The sequence below is a fragment of the Phyllopteryx taeniolatus genome, chromosome 18 (assembly GCF_024500385.1).
Source record: "Phyllopteryx taeniolatus isolate TA_2022b chromosome 18, UOR_Ptae_1.2, whole genome shotgun sequence".
Classification (NCBI taxonomy): domain Eukaryota; kingdom Metazoa; phylum Chordata; class Actinopteri; order Syngnathiformes; family Syngnathidae; genus Phyllopteryx; species Phyllopteryx taeniolatus.
This window is the reverse complement of record NC_084519.1, coordinates 14647009-14663530: the sequence shown is the minus strand read 5'-3', so window position 1 is coordinate 14663530 and position 16522 is coordinate 14647009. Positions and strand designations below refer to the sequence as shown.

The 16522-nt window shown below is 41.6% G+C and overlaps 1 protein-coding gene across 6 annotated transcripts; it reads left to right on the top strand.

The window, feature by feature from the left end:
- The first annotated feature begins 93 nt into the window (after positions 1-93).
- gpcpd1 (glycerophosphocholine phosphodiesterase 1) lies at positions 94-16391 on the top strand. Of its 6 annotated transcripts, none has more exons than XR_009785317.1 (21): positions 95-350; positions 1248-1323; positions 2101-2191; positions 2298-2382; positions 4827-4902; positions 5486-5527; positions 5965-6091; positions 7111-7363; positions 7432-7594; positions 7657-7786; positions 8367-8421; positions 8507-8602; positions 8809-8883; positions 8999-9038; positions 9126-9184; positions 9272-9337; positions 9416-9552; positions 10215-10350; positions 10445-10605; positions 11596-12871; positions 15065-15202. XR_009785317.1 is itself a non-coding variant. In XM_061753043.1 (20 exons), exons 2-20 carry the CDS (start codon positions 1275-1277, stop codon positions 13512-13514), a joined length of 2034 nt encoding a protein of 677 aa, XP_061609027.1. In that variant the 5' UTR covers positions 94-350; positions 1248-1274; the 3' UTR covers positions 13515-15057. The 6 variants fall into 6 exon arrangements, 4 of the variants coding, with proteins under 4 accessions (XP_061609027.1, XP_061609026.1, XP_061609030.1 ...); XR_009785318.1 differs by lacking the exon at positions 15065-15202 and adding an exon at positions 13322-13448; XM_061753043.1 differs by lacking the exons at positions 11596-12871; positions 15065-15202 and adding an exon at positions 13322-15057 and having other exon boundaries at positions 94-350.
- Positions 16392-16522: the final 131 nt, after the last annotated feature.

Below are 16522 nucleotides of genomic sequence, written 5' to 3'. Positions count from 1 at the left end.
ACCATCAAATTATTGTGATGATATTTCAGAAACGTTACATTTCGGCATATGGGTTATTTTATTTTTGAAATCGTATCTTCTAGATTGTAGCTCAACTCTGTGACGTGTTTCGCTGCTAACTGCTAGTTTAAACACATTAGTGTTTTGCACCGCGACACGGGCGTTCAAGCTTTTAACGTCGACCTTGATAAGACATCCAAGTTAATTTCAGCGGTATTGTTCGGTGTTGGACGGCAATGGCTCGCGGTAGGCTCGGGACGAGGTTCGTGACTGTTCATAAAGATGCTTTTGTAACCTAACCAGCTGGCCTCGCCTCCATCATGAAGCTCCCCATCGCTGTATAAGAAAAGGTAATTCTTTGGAAAATGGCTCGACTAGCTAGTTTTACACGGTGTAGTACTTGCCAAGTTAACCGTTATTTGGCAGTATATTTTAAATAACCCATAACTGTTATTGTAAACGTGTACATTTGGAGTCTCGGTTTACGAACTTAATTCGTTCCGTGACTCCGTTTGTAACACGAAACGTTCTTAAACCGAGGTAATATTTCCCATTGAAATGAATGGCAATGTAATTTATCCAGACCAATTATTATTATACTTACCTTTTTTTAAAACAATATATCAATTTGTGGTTAAAAGGTATAATACAATAAAGAAATGTGAAAACACTATTATGAAGAACTAAAATAATAAACATGATATGGGTTTATTGCTCATTAACTTTTTACTAAGGAGGGAAAGGGGAAGAGGACTACAGCTCCTCTTTGAAGAAGAATCTTCTTCCATATTAACACAGGGAAATTCTGAATTTGGAAGTCATGAGTAAAATTAGGGCACAAGTTCACCATCATCAGTAGTGGTGTATAGTTGTGTGTGTGTGTATAAGGTGAAAAACGTGAATGCAGTGACTCAAAAACGCCACTCAAAAAATGCGCAATCAACGCTGTAGCTCGTTGTGTGACCACTTCCGACAGCCAGTCCGTGGCGGATACTCGCATACCTTCCCAATATTTCAAAAAATGTGGGTTTATTTCAAATATCCCATCACCGGTAGTGTAAATGTACACTATCAACAGCATTTACACTTCATGTGGGTATTTGAGTGACATATTTACATGAACTAATGTGTTGTTGTTGTTTTTTTACTAATGTGCACTATCGACAGCATTTCCAGTTCATGTGGGTATTTGAGTGACACATTTACATGAAATAATGTGTGTGTGTGTGTGTGTGTGTCCTTGTTAGCACGTGCCAGTCGTCAATCTGTCAACAATGGAGGTCTCCCAGGTGACCCTGACTGTCAGAGGAGAAACGTGTCCAGGTTTGTTCAACCCGGCCGACCCAACACAAACGTCAAGTACAGATGCACTCAAACCAACACTACAAGCTGAAAAATGCACCTGTTCATGCTAATCTGCAGACTTGCAAAAAATGTTCCCAAAACTGTATTGCCGCACGGGCATTGATAACATTAGTGAAACTGCTCATATAAAATTGATCAATAATTGATTCCCATAAAGGTGAAAATAGACCATGATCTGTCATGAAGACACAACAAGGTCACACTTGTTTGGAACCGCGTCGTGTCTTTGCCTAAAAATGTTGGTAAAATTCGTCAAATCGGTCAGATGGCAAGTTGAGACTTCCACACAAGCACTGGCTAGTGGGTCCTAACGAAGCCTTTTTGCATGAACCGATGAAGCCTTTTCGGATGGGAGGCGAAACGTCTTCCAAGACAAAAAGAACAGTCCGGTTGCAATCAATTCAATGCCCGGAGAATGAAATGACCTGGATGAATGAGAATATTCACAGTATAGCAGTACAGCACAATGGCCATTCAAAAGGGGCAGTTTGACAAAAAACACGTCACGGGACAAATCAAAACAAGTCAAACTCTTATCCCAATGCTCCAGTGTATTAGTTTTGGAAATTATGAACATTTTTGCTATTCACAGTGGGTCTTGGTCCCTAACCCTTGCAAAGAGCGAGGCGTGACTGTCTTACATTATGCCGTAAAGAATACAGCAGAATGTGTTTCCATGACATGACATGACAATGTATTTCAAGTTTAAAATTGTCGCTCCTGCGTGTTCCTCAGGCGAGGTGATCGCCGTGGTTGGGAGCTGTGAAGCCCTGGGCAGCTGGAGCTACCAAAAAGCGGTGATCTTGGATGCCCTAAGCGATGAAGGGTTCGTGAACGCTTGTTTTTGCAACTCCACAACAGCTCAAAAGAGTATATATTTTTTTTATTCCCCTCCCTCCATCCTGACTGCAATGTCCGCCTTGCTTCACCAGGAACACGTGGACAACAACGGTCGGCATTCCCAGAGGAGTCGAGGTCAAGTACCGCTATTTCAAGGGCTTCTTTCTGGAGGCAAAAGTGAGTTGTTTTATATTAACACACTGGTCCCATTTGTCAAATCTCTTGTGCAGTTGTAATTGGGTGTGAGACACAAAGGAGAGTCTGAATTTAGAAAAGTAACCCACATTTTCAAGAAACTGTGTTAAAACGTTGCGAAGTCTAAAATTGCAATTACTATACAACCATAGAACAGGAAATGGAAGAATAGTCGTCTTTGTTCAGTGTGAAGAGACTCTCCTCCCAGGCACATGAAGGAAACTCTCCCTGTGTGTGCTTGTCGACAAATCACGATCCAGTAGTTAACTTCTTTTTACGTTTCATGTGTCATCTGTTTTTATTTATTGATTTATTTTAATTTTATAAAGTTTTGTGATGCGGTGGATGATAGACACAATTATTTCCAGTTCTATTATTTTCTATGGAAAAATACAACTATTTTTACTGTTGCATGTGATAAATGGAATAAACAGCCTCTCCCTGTTCCTTGCCTGAAGCAAAGATTTCGTGGCAACGTGACTCTTCACACTTGTTTTCTCTTTTGTCGCAAGGCCAAACGCAATCTAGCTGGTGTCGTCGTGTATGTCCCTTGCAAGGCCCAAGGACACTCTTGTTTTCCCTGTTGTGACTGTGAATGCATCTCTGAATCATACCGCGTAAAGATCTTTTTAAATGTTCAACTTCACCTTCCTGCGAATGTTTGTGAAAGATTACCGGTATTTAATTTAATGATTGTTGAAGACTCGACTAAAGGTGGCTTCAAATATGCTGCATGTGCGTACTTTACTGCCATAAATAACACGATCAGCTAATGCAGTGGTTATGGTACGAGTGACCCGACTTGAGTTTTTAGAGGTACGAGCTGTCATGTGGCTGATTATTTTTTTCTTCTTCCTTTGAGTTGCAGCAAACCAAGCTATTTAATGGCACTCCCAAAGTCACATTTACTTTCAAACGAAACATAAAACAAAGACAAATACACGTATTTAAAACAACCACATAGCTTTGCCTTAGAAAAGTTTGCATAGCTTAATGCTAACAATGAATGCAAAACACTGTAGACAAGCTAAAGAATAGCATCTACGTTGCAGTGTTATAACGCTTTCAGCAACGGACAACTGAATACAAACGGTGCAGCACCATATGTAGACAATATAACAATTCTCAAAGCCATCATATATTCTTTATCCTCTGGGGAAAACAGCTACTATTACTGCAGCTCAATCAGTCACTCACTGTGAACCTGTTCTTTGTTTGTGTGTGCATGATGGTATCCTGGCCAAGTTGCACACACTAGAAAGAGCTGCCACGAATTAATCACGATGCATAAACTGTTTAAATCCTTACATTCTGTTGAATATGTCATTACTGCATGTTTTTATATACAACCCCAATTCCAATGAAGTTGGGACGTTGTGTTAAACATAACTAAAAACAGAATACAATGATTTGCAAATCAGGGAAGCTCCTTTTATACCCAATCATGGCACCCGCCTGTTCCCAATTAGCCTGTTCACCTGTGGGATGTTCCAAACGGGTGTTTGATGAGCATTCCTCAACTTTCTCAGTCTTTTTTGCCACCTGTCCCATCTTTTTTGGAACGTGTTGCCGCCATAAAATTCTAAGTTCATGATTATTTTCTAAAAACAATAAAGTTGATCAGTTTGAACATTCAATATCTTGTCTTTGTAGTGTATTCAATTAAATATAGGTTGAATGTGATTTGCAAATCCTTGTATTCTGTTTTTATTTAGGTTTAACACAACGTCCCAACTTAATTGGAATTGGGGTTGTAGTACATTATTATAGAGTGCTATGCTTCTTATTTTTAGTTTTTTGGGAGGGTCGACTGGAATACATTCATTGCATTCCCAATCATTTCGATAAAGAAAAATGTTTTGAGATACAAATGTTTTTGAGTTGCGAACGTGGTCACGTAACAAATTAAACTTGTATCTCATGGCACCACTGTACTGTATTTCCTCATATGCAGATGTGGAGAAAATTGTTGGTAAAATACTTTTTCAAAAAAATATTTATCGATATTTATTTTATCAACCATTTTACTTCAAAACCAAAATGCTCCGTAAATACTTTCTCTTTATACTACGCCTGCAGCTTGACAGATGCGTCGTATGTTGCGCTATCAGTCACAGCAAAGCTAATTAAAGCAACCTCGTCGTGCGTGATACCTGTTTTTTTTAGGAGGTGCGGCGTGCACTCAAGTGAACTCAGTGATTGCTTGGGGGTCGTGGGGAGGCTGGTATTTGAGCCATGTTTTGTTTCCATCTTCTCTAACAAATCCCCCCTTTTCAGATATGCACCCCACCCCCTGCCGAAGGTGACTGATCGTCTGATCCAGACATGACTTGAGGAGCACGTTTTACTCATGCTGTGTGCTTTACTTCTGCTTACTGTTAAAAAAAAAATACACACAAAAAAAGAAACAAACATTGTACTTGCAGAGCGCGGGCGGTCCTTGTCAGGTGATAGTCAATGTGTGGGAGAGCCATCATCATCCCCGCACCATGAGCCCCACAGGTATTAATTACAACATCTGCATAATGTGCTTGGCTTGGGCAAAGTGTTAATAAACTTCCTGTAAAGCTTTGAGAGGGGAAAAAAAAAAAAGCAAGCTGTCACTATTTCCCGAAAGCTTCCCTGCAGACTATTGAGCACATGTTGCTTATGAAAGCGGTGAGCTAGGATACTTTCTGGAACGAGCTTTGTTACACAGTAAACGCTGCCGAAGTTGCTTGCCGTAACACGCTTAATACTGGGGTGTGTTTGCTCATGCAGAGCAAGCTGGTTCTAGATAAGCCTACTGCAAAAACACCTTTGTCACCCGACCCTTTATTAGTGTTACCTAATTATTGTTGCTTCCAAATATTTTTCGTTTGACAATATCTGGTGGTGTTTGGCTGTTGAAGAGGCAAGGTAGCAAGTTCAGAGCATGTCCTTTAATAGTGGCAATTTAATGTTAACAAAGTGATCTAATCGTCAGATGGTGTTGTCAATATAAAGTAACAGAATGGGAGCCGCTCTGGATTGAAATGTTTACTTTTTTTTTTTTAAATACAATTTTTTACTCTGCTTCTTCTAATGCTGTTTGCCTTCATTGCAGCATTTCACCTAAGTGTCGGCGATGGACAATTTGGAATCCACAGTAAGTCTAATGGACCCCCCAAAAAACCAACTGTTTAAAAAAAAAAGATAAAAAAAAAATCATCCTTCAATAAAGGCATTACTGCTAAAATATCCCTGTCCACCATTTAGGAGGAAATGCTACTGTAACATTACAAAGCGTCTTATTTATTTTTTGATTTCGTAACATCCAAATTAACTTGTGTGAAGGTGACCAATCAGAGCAGAATTGGGTTGTCATCGAGGATATAGATTAGCAATCTAGATTATGTGTGAATAGCAGTGCTGCAGCTATATAACAATGCGAAGTGTGTTTGTTTTACATTACAACATCGAACCCTCAAAATAGCACAGACCCGAAATCAAGCAGAAAAGTTGTCCCATTTGATAATCCTCACTGTCAGCAACCACAACAGGCAATGAAGACACATTTATTTCCCGTGTCCTCCTCCGCTTTAGACGACGGGGCCATGTGCGTCGACAGCGGCTGGCTCACGTGCCAGACGGAGATTCGCCTGCGTCTGCACTATTCCAAGACGTCTCCGGTGTCCATCACCAAGAAGAAATTCAAGAAGTCCCGCTTCAGGTAGGCTTAAGATAAACGCCGGCCACCCACCCTCTTGGGAGAAAGTTTTCAGCCAAGAGTGAAACAAGAGCATGCAAACCGAAACACAAGCAATGAGCAGGCATTGCCTTCTACCAAGGCTGAAACATTTGTACCGCTTAGAATCAGTGACAGAGCAAGGCTCTTTGTAGCTACAAGGTCAATTGTCGTCACGCTCTAGAATTTCCTCTATATCCAGTGAAAGAAGATTCTACTTGTCTAATGAAAGCATAAACCTGTATCTCAATTTTTTGTTGTTGTTTTTATCTCAATAAACAAAAAAAAAACATTTGGCGGGGTTTTTCACATGCTTGTTTATTGTTTTTTATAGGGCAGCTGTGGCATTAATTATTTTACATCATGGCCTGATGGAATTGGAATTTGTATTTTGAAAGGACTAGCAAAACCTAATCACGACTGAATAAAATGCTAACAATGCTAACAGAAATTGGAACTTTAATATAGAATGCGCTTTGGCAGCTTAATGGGGATTTTACATTTGCCATCTTGTTTGGTACTATTTTGAATGAGAATTAATCCAATGTTAAACATGCTAACAGTTGGTATGTTAACACCAACTTGTATTGTTTTTTGTTTTTTTTGGCGACTGTGGCCTTTCTGTAAAGTAATTTCGGCCTTGTGTTTGTTTCACGACTGACAATAAATGCTAACATATCATACGCAACGTTCTTATGTAGCTTGATAAAAATTTTACACCAGGCCCTCTAGCCGGGTAGAGTTTCTGATTAGAATTTTAAAAAATGCTAACAACTGGTATGCCCTCCTACAATATATCCAATATTTCAAATTTCATCCAAAACACGCTGAGGCCCTCAAGTTCGGAGTTGATGAAAGGCTAACTGTTGCTATGCTAACATAAAGCAAGATGGCAACCTGAATATTGAATACGCTGAGGCAGATTGATAACCATTTTGTATAATTCCCTGTTGGCTACAGTTGTGAATGAGATGTGACGACTGGCTAACTTCCCATCTGTTCAGGATCAAACTGACGCTGGAGGGCGTTGAGGAGGAGGAGGAGGAGGAAGATGAGGAGGGGGAGAACTCACGGAGCGTGTCGTTCCCGCACAAGGTGCCCACCACCCTGGAGATCAGCATGATCAGCTCCAAATGCTACAAGTCCCGCCACTCGCAGCCCGAGTGCGGCTACGCCCTGGAGCCCTCACAGTGGACCGAGTACAGCATCCACAGCATGGACCCCGACAACCTGGAGCTGACCTTTGAGTTCTTTGAGGCAAGACAATTACCTGGGTAGAGGCGATGATGACTTTGAAAGGCTTTTTCTAATAGTGGGACTTGCAGGAGGATCTGAGCGAGCACGTGGTCCAGGGCGACGTCCACCCGGGGCACGTGGGCACCGCCTGCCTCCTTTCCTCCACCTTCCTGGAGAGCGGCAGGGATCACGGCCTGGTCACGCTGCCCATCATGGCGCGCAACTCCAGGCAGACCATCGGCAAAGTGCGAGGTAAGGAATCCGGAACGATGGAGACCGAAGAGGAAGAAGCCCAACTGTCTGTTGTGTTGCAGTGGACTACTTGGTGATCAGGCCCATCCCGGGGCTGCAGTGTGACATGAGCGTCACCTTTGCCAAGTACTGGAAGAAAGGAAGGGTCCTGAACGTGGGCCACCGAGGAGCTGGCAGCACACAAGCCGCCAAGTAAGTACAGTGAACCCCCACCTATTCGTGGTTCACCATTCGCATTTTTGTCTCAGCTGTTCACTAAAAAAATAGCTATCACTACAATTTTGTGCTCTTTCTGTAAAGCCCTAAGATGCCACAAGGTGTCGCTAAAGCGAGAAAAGACAAACAGTCATAATTGGTGTCAAGGAAGTACAGTGGAACCTATGTTTTCATAGGCCCTACTTTTCATATGATTAGGTTTACAGTAATTTCATTTTGTCTGAACTTTGTCCCGGTTTTCGTACATCCGCTCAGTTTTCATGAAAAAAACCAAAACAAAGCATGACTTGGCAATTCATTTGCACGTTCATCTGAAGCATGTCGTAAATAGTGTATAAAGGGTTCAGTGCCGGCAAGGCTTATGAAACAATGTAAACAAATGATCAATGTAAAACCTCCTATCAAAAGTTAGACCTTCAGCCACCTAGGGGCCACAGAATGTATGAAACTGTTATTATACTGGCGAGGGTTTATTTTGAACGTCTGACTTTTGAAAGATATGTTACTGGCTGTGTGAAAGGGGCTTTGGACTCAATGCACTATTTGTGTTTTCCAGGCATCACAGAGTACGAGAGAACACCATCGCATCGTTCAAGAGTGCCGCTAAGCATGTATGTGTGTCAGATGGTGACGAAGCTAGTGCAACCTTTTGTACAGTACACCGTTTAAAAACACAGGATCTGTTTGAACGCGCAGGGGGCCGCCTACGTGGAGTTCGACGTCCACCTGTCTAAAGACGCCGTGCCCATTGTGTACCACGACCTAACGTGCTGCATCTCCACCAAAAAGAAGGTAACCACCTCGGACTGAGGATACAAAACAAAAAGACGTCATAACATCTCCTCGGCAACAAGGGGTGAGGAGTTAAGTGTACAAACTGTGCCCCACATTGTAGTACACAGTGACTGTTACACAGTGTCATGTGGAATTAGAGGAGTGTGTCGAATGAGGAAAAACAATACTTTATCTTGGATGTTCGTTCTGCCTTTTCTTTCCAGAAAAATGACCATGTTCTGGAGCTCATCGAGGTGCCGGTGAAAGATCTGACATTTGATCAGCTGCAGCTTCTGAAGGTAAACCCCCCCCTTGCTTATCTTAATTAAGACTTGAGTGTTACTGCACATTTGTGACATTATCATGGAGGTCTGAAGGTGTTTAGTTTTGTGTGTGTTTGTATTGTTTACTCAGCTGGCTCACGTCACTGCCATGAAGGGAAGCGATCTCAAAGGTCTGTTTTTTTTTTTTTTTCAAACGCTAATTTAGTTGTTGCATTCAATTAACAGTACGCAATTGACCGAGCAGTATTATGTTTCAGACGTACTGGAGGATGAGGACGAGATCGACGAGCATCAGCCCTTCCCGTCGCTCTCGCAGGTGAGACGCCCAAAAGACAAGTATCAGCCACTTCTTTTGACTCCTTAATTGATGAAAATCCTTCACCCCCCCCCCCCCCCGCCGCAGCTCTTCCAGGCACTCCCAGAACATGTTGGCTTCAACATCGAGCTCAAGTGGATCTGTCAGATGAAGGTGGCGCATCTAAAAACCGAGAACGCAACAGCCAAAGTATGTAAGAAGTGTTAAGTTTTCAGCTTTTTATCCCGACAGGACGGGTCATGGGAAAGCAACATGTCATCCTACTTCAACATGAACAAGTTCATAGACATCATTTTGTCCTGCGTTCTGCGAAAAGGAGGCAAGCGACGTGTCGTCTTCTCTTGCTTCGACCCCGATGTCTGCTCCATGTAAGCTCGCACAACCTATTGTCAACAGTAGTGTCAACTACTTAATCGGCTAAATACTAACGGTACAAATTTAGACTAACTTAATCCAGCTAACTAGGACTAGCTTTAGCTAACTAGCTAACTCAATTTAAGATGACTGAACTTAAAAGCTGACATTTTAACAAACTCATCAAAACTTTGAATCAGCAACTAATTAGTTTAGTAACTAACAAGCTACTAACTTGTTTAATACTAACTAGTTTCATGCTAACATTAACGTGTGTAATTTAACTTAGCTTAAGATCAGTTGTAACTTAAATTTAATGAACTATCTTTAACCAAATGACTTAACATAATTTTGAATTAGATTTGAATTTAACCTATCTTCATCTAACTTGAATGAACTAATTTAATTACCCAACTCGCATGGTTAGTCACCAACCTCATTGAACTCTGTCTTTAACTAACCAACACTAATTAACTAAATGCTATTCTAATGTTACACCGTTAAACAAACTGATTGAACTAAACTTAGCGCCGATGAGATTGTACTTACTGAACTTGAACAAACTAACCTGGTCCTAACTAAATAACAAATAATTAATAATAATAATAATAATAAATAGCTTCATGTCTGGTACAGTAGAATGTCATAGCAACTTTTATGTCTGTTTATCCCTCAGGGTTCGCCGCAAGCAGAACAAGTACCCCATCCTTTTCCTGACGCAGGGCATCTCTGAGAAGTATCCAGAGCTGATGGACATCCGCTGCCAGACCACAGAGATCGCCATGAGCTTCGCTCAGAGCGAGGACATCCTGGTACGAGCCCCCCCTCACCCTTTTACATTACACATCATCAGTGTCCCTGTCTTTGGGCATCAGGCTCAAGAATGTCAACAAATGTCTCGTCCAGGGCATCAGCGCCCACACTGAGGAGTTGCTGACCAACGTGAGCCTCATAGGCGAGGCGCAGGCCAAAGGCCTGGTGGTGTTCTGCTGGGGCGATGACAACAACGAGCACGAGAACAGGAGGAAACTGAGGGAGCAAGGCATTGACGGACTCATCTATGACAGGTAAAGCTTCCATCCCTCCATTTTGGAAAAATGTATGTATTTATTTATTTTAAATAGCGCAACCTATCTCTGCTGACTTTGGACGGCGCTCAACCTGGACTGGTCGCAGGACACATATTGTCGCCGTTCGGCAGAAAAAAAAAGGCTTAAGCAAATTTGAATACTTTAGACTGTTTATTAATTTGTAAAAATAACAGACCCACGTGGGGACCCATCCTATGTTTATGAAGACCAAATTATTGTTTGCATTACCGCCTCCTACAGGATTGGAGTAGAAACAGCATCGCGCGGCATTTCACGATAATCCTCGATATGCAGAACATCACGGATACCAACGCGGAACACAAGATAGCTGACTTCCTGTGTATTCTATGCTAACGGGCATAAGTAGGATTGATGACGTGATTGTCTGAAGCCAAGCTTGCTAAAATTTAGTTTTCTTTATGACTGGTGTTTTCGGGCAAACGTCGGACACGTGTATATCATTTATTTATACAAATATGATATGATACATGTAAACATGACAGAAGCCTAAGCACCATCTATTGTCATCCTTGGTGGCACTGTGGTGACATCTTGTATTGAAATTAAGACATTGTAGATGTTTAAAGTTTAAAGGATCCCCTTGTAGGTTGCGCATATACCGGATTTCTGACAGATGTTTGGCCTTCGCGGCGGTCCAGTGCCATTCCAATTGATTGTGTATTCATTCTAGAGCAGGTCAAAGAGCAGTGGTGAAAAGCTGCATGCTCAGCAGGTTGTGTTTGTTTCACTTCTGCCTTTCACACGTTTGTTTTCACAACCGTGACTTCTCCATGTCTTCATGCGTTTTGTTTTCACAACCATGACTTCTCCATGTCTTCGTGCTCGCCACGCCAGACAAGAAAATAAGCACCCACGAGCGATCTCTCCGCATTCCACTCCATCTAGAAGTTCAACATTTGCCACAGGCTCTTGTGTTAACTCTTCTTTTTTTTTTTTCACCTCCAGAATTACAGACGTCTCGCTGCCAAATTCTGAGTCGAGTCCCTCAGATTGCTGTAAACTCTCTCTGGCATTTTAGTGCTTGGGTGCTTATATATAACATTTAAAAGCACGAGCTTGTTTCTTGACGATAATGCAAGACAGTTGACTTGTCCTTCACTCCTAATTTATTAATCCACAATAGTACATTGGGACTTCACTAAAATGGTTGCTCAACTGCCTTGTCTTATCTTTCCAAAACATATTGACCTTGGAATGCCTCACTGTGGCTGGGTTGCTTCAAACGCGAATGAGTGGCTTGCATGAGGCACTCGGCACTTGGTGCGTTGGATGACTTTTTCCACGAGAAAAGCCACTGGCCACAAAATGGCCCTCAGGCCAAGCTTTGGACAATTCCTAATGCGCCTCGCCCAAAATTCTGCTTTCACAAAGCTAACTTAAAAAGCATGGTAATCGTCCTATATATGTATATTTAACATCAAGGTTTTTAGTGGCGCAAACGTTGAAGAACAAACAATCGGCTTTGATATCTGCAGCATGTGTTCTGCCGTGGGCGGGTGGTAAAAATGTCCTTAAAAGGATTACAGCCTCGCGTTACTTTGAAAGCTTAAAAGCTCACCAGCCTTCTGCCGTAGTACCATTCGGGATACTTACTGTAGCTGTCACACGATACTAAAAAAAAAAATAAACCCACACTCTCGAGCTTTCAGTACATAATTAATTAACCCTTGGATGCATGGCTGACTGAAAGAACAATGTATGTGTGTGTGTAACTTGTGTGTCTGGCTCCATTGTTTGTCACATTGGACTGGGCAGTGGGGGCAAAGTAAATGGGTAAATGGGCTTTCACATGATAAGTTTTAGATTTCTTGTGTTGAGACAAATATTTTGACACCTCACACCCGAAGGCAGTGACAGCTCTGACGAAGGCTCAAGTGTCAGCTGAAGCTGTTAGCCAGGTGCGAGAACGTCTTTTTATCCGGAAAGTATTTGTCTGAACTCAAGATATCGAAATGTTATCATGAAAGAAGACATGGTGAACACACTAGCTCTGGGCTTGCATAGCACTTTCCCACCTTGGAAACGCTCTCAACACTCTCGTCATCCATCTAATGACGACGCAGCATCAGGAGCGACTGGGGGTTTGTATCTTGCTCAAGGAGCCCACAGGGGCTGAGGATGGAACCCACAACCTTCAAATCGGGAAGACGAGCACTCTTACTACCTGAGCCATGCCGCCCCACGGAAAGTACTAGTTTCTGGCTGTGATCGTTGCAGACAGGTACCTAGGTTGCATTTTCCACTTTGCTGTCTTTGTTGCTTGGGCAGATCTGGGACCTCTTTCTCTTTCCCTGGGCCTCTCTTCTGCTTTTTTGTTGTGGCTTCTATCACGCCACACCTTCTCATTGCCTCGGTTGCTATTGGCGTTTGCAGTAGGGGGCAACCTTCCACTTGGCTTCTCATATGCGGTGTGGCAAACGTCTTCGAGAGCCTTTTGCCAAAGCTGCGTCGTGCATTGGTGATATAACTCTTGAATTCAGGATGCTCAGCTGTGGAAAAAAGTGTAGGCATTCAGCAGGCTGATGTCAAGGATGTTGTACCACAGCATCAAAAGGCACCACTTTGTCTGCCGCTTGCAGGTGGAGGTGTCCACCATCTGGTCCACGTTGCCTACATCTGCTTTTCTGCGGTTGGAGAATGCGGTGACCTGGGTTTTTTTTTTTCTTCGTAGTATCTCCATCCACCACTTTGCTATGATGCGTCATGCTCAAGAGCACAGCGGCCTTTCCTTTCTTTCTGACAGCACTCACCATGGTCTGATTGCCATTGAATCCAAACTGTGCTGCGAACCTTCCTGGATTTGCAACCCTTCATCAGAGGAGGGAAGTCTGGCTTGTTCTGTCATTGAGTTCCCACAAGACTGAGATTCAACTACACACTCACATCGTTGGTTAATTTGTTGATGCATGATAATATCACGTAATAGTCATGACTGACACACATCTACGCACACAGTAGTTAATGTTAGCTAGCTAGCTAGCTATTTTTAGCTAACTGTAAACTTGGCTAATTTGTTGATGCATGATAACACACATTCTTCCACACAGTAGACATTTTTGTTTAGGACAAAAGTGAAGATAATACTTGCATGTAGTTGTTTATGATGGTAAAAGAGATGACACACTTCTGTGTGTTTGATGTCAGACAGTCACACTTGATAAGAATAAAAATGTCCATGAAATCCTGTAGGAAATGAACATAGGTGATATTTTTTTACCCAATTTAGCAAGTCTGGGGGTATTAATACAAAAACAAAAATGTATAGAAAGTAGAACATTCACATGGCAGGATGTCCAAGTCATGTTTTTTTGAGGAATACTTGGAATCTTAAATTATATTTAAAAAAAAAAAAATTATAATAAATAAATTCTTACAAAGATATTGTGAGAAAATAACCTCTCCGGGTCATTTTAGACCCACTTGTGCATCTAGGGGTTAAATAGACATCACAATGCAATTCACTTCTTCATCAATGGCCACTTTAGCACACTAAATTGCTGCATTGGAGGAAGTAACCGATGAGCCAATTTGGCACAGTGGCCTGGCATCCGGCAATCTGATAATTACAATAATTGCATGGTGTCTGGTGTGACGTGGAAAATAGTTGTCAGATGGCGACCATTGTCAACACTGCAGGGCGGAAGAAGTTTGTGTTAGGTGTTTAGCTTCCAACACACAGGTGCCATTTTGTATTCTTCTGTTGTGGCTCCGATACGACGTGTCAGCGCTATTTATACAGAACAGAGTCAGAAAAAAAAAATGTTAGGCTTAGGTTAAAATGGGATTAGGTTTAGGGCTTGTTGTGTTATGGCCTGGGTTAGGGTTTAGGTCATGTTTAGGGTCTGTTTAAGTTAAGGCATGGATTAGGGCTTGATTTAAGGGTTAGGGTTATTTTAGGAAACAACGTAATACCCAAGAGGGTACTTATCAATGGCATGTGTACAGGAGGACATTAGGATTTAATATTTAAAATTATTCCTATTAAAAAATAGTATTTAAAAAGGTGTTAAGTAAAAAAGTTCCGGTTTTTAGATTAGGGTTTTGGTTTAAAGGAAAAGGGGCGGCCTCTTGTGAATTAGACTGCTCCTTCAAACAAACACTACTGTCTGCAGTTCAGGAAATGTAAATACCCCAGGCTTAAAAACAAACAAACAAACAGACAAAAAAGTTCTTTTCAGCGCCATTAAAAAAAAAAAAAGTGATAAAAGGACTTTTAGTGGAATCACCAAATGAATGCAGGTTTGTATACAATGTGCTGTTAACAAAAATGAGTGCATGAACACATTTTTGTATCCTTCAAGTCAAAATTGCTGTCTAGCTTAATGAAAGTCAAACAATTAAGAATGTGCTAATCTAAGTGTTTCTTGTACTAAAATATATTTTAAAAAAAAAACTTTTTTTATGGTTTCTCCAGGATCTGCGAGGACCAAGCAGAGCAGCCTAACATCTTCCAAGTGGAGGAGCAACATTCCTTGCGGGAGGTCATCACCGAGGAGACCCTCAAGAGTCCCTCCTGCTCCTGCTACTCCATACCGTGCTCCACGGTGCCGTGCGTCGCCAGCAAGGAGCGGGCCTGCAGCGGCAGCGCCGAGTCCGACTCGGGCCTCAGCTCCTCGTAGCCCCCTCCATTTCTCACAAAAGGGATTGTGTTTTGGGTTCAAACTTTTCAAGCACCTCCGTTCATGCACACAAAATGGCCACCGCACATATTGATTGTACCTATAACTTGTGTCTGTGTTTCGATATCAAGCAGGGAAATTAAAGTGTGATAATATTAGCCAATATGCCGCATGCGGCACTAAGAAACATTATACAGTGCAGTAATCCACCGTTCATCGCAGGAGTGACGTTAAGACCCGCCCGTGATGGGTGAGAATGCAAATTTTGAGAGCTCACATAAAATAACATTGTTCTAGTTTAAGCCTGAAAATACCCCACTCACACGCGGTAAACACATTTAAACTTACTGAAACAGACTTTTCAAACACATTCTAAATGTATTTGAACACACACACACAAATTGAAAGACTCAAATTTATAGATCCGTAAGACTAATGGAATGAAAAATAAAAACATTTGTTTTATAATTTAAGCCTTAAAATACTTCTCCCACACACTGTACTCACATTGTTTAAACACACACTAAGTGTATTTCAACACACAAAAACAAATAGTTAACAGAAAAATTGGTGCTATAGCAGTGGATTACTGTAATGTCATAGTAGAACAGGATGTGCCATTATTTTACATTTATTTTGTGCATGTAGCCATTACTTTTGCCTGGCTTTTGTTAGTGTTTTAGCTTCTTCTTTCCTTTGTTGTGAACTCATTTGAATTTTTTTTGCATTTGGCAGATCGTGCAGGTGGCCTTTCCTGAATTTCAGAACTGCAGGTGATCATTTTGTGGCACTTGAAGCGTAAAAACGCAACACGTCACTTTTTAAACTTGATACAAGTTGATGTTGTGGTGCTCATGGGTTCCACTCCTTTCTATGATTTATTACGTATCGGGTCATTTCAACTTTCATTCTGATTGATAAATATGCAGTCTTAAAGGTGGGGGGACTTCTGTTACGTTGTTTCTACTTAACCACAGTACAGTACCTCATATCACCTGTACTTTATTGCATGGTGGTGTACATCACGCAATGTCATGTAAAGATGCTTGCATTTACACGAAATGAGGTGCAGCAGGGTTATGAACAAGCGTGTAAGCCTTTAAATTAAACAATCCAGCTGAACCTGTTTTTCTTGTCTTTTGTGTGTGTGCGGGCACACGCTTACTTATTTACAGCCCAAGAGCCAAATGACACTTCAGGATAAGGCATACATTGGTTCTACCAAATATGTTAAATATATTTTGTGCATGCAT

Bases quoted from the DNA above. Each gene is read 5' to 3' on its own strand.
- gpcpd1 (XM_061753042.1), top strand. From the start codon at position 1,275: ATGGAGGTCTCCCAGGTGACCCTGACTGTCAGAGGAGAAACGTGTCCA. The intron at 1,324-2,100 runs GTTTGTTCAACC...CGTGTTCCTCAG, and splicing joins CAGAGGAGAAACGTGTCCAG to GCGAGGTGATCGCCGTGGTT. The intron at 9,039-9,125 runs GTCTGTTTTTTT...ATTATGTTTCAG, and splicing joins GAAGGGAAGCGATCTCAAAG to ACGTACTGGAGGATGAGGAC.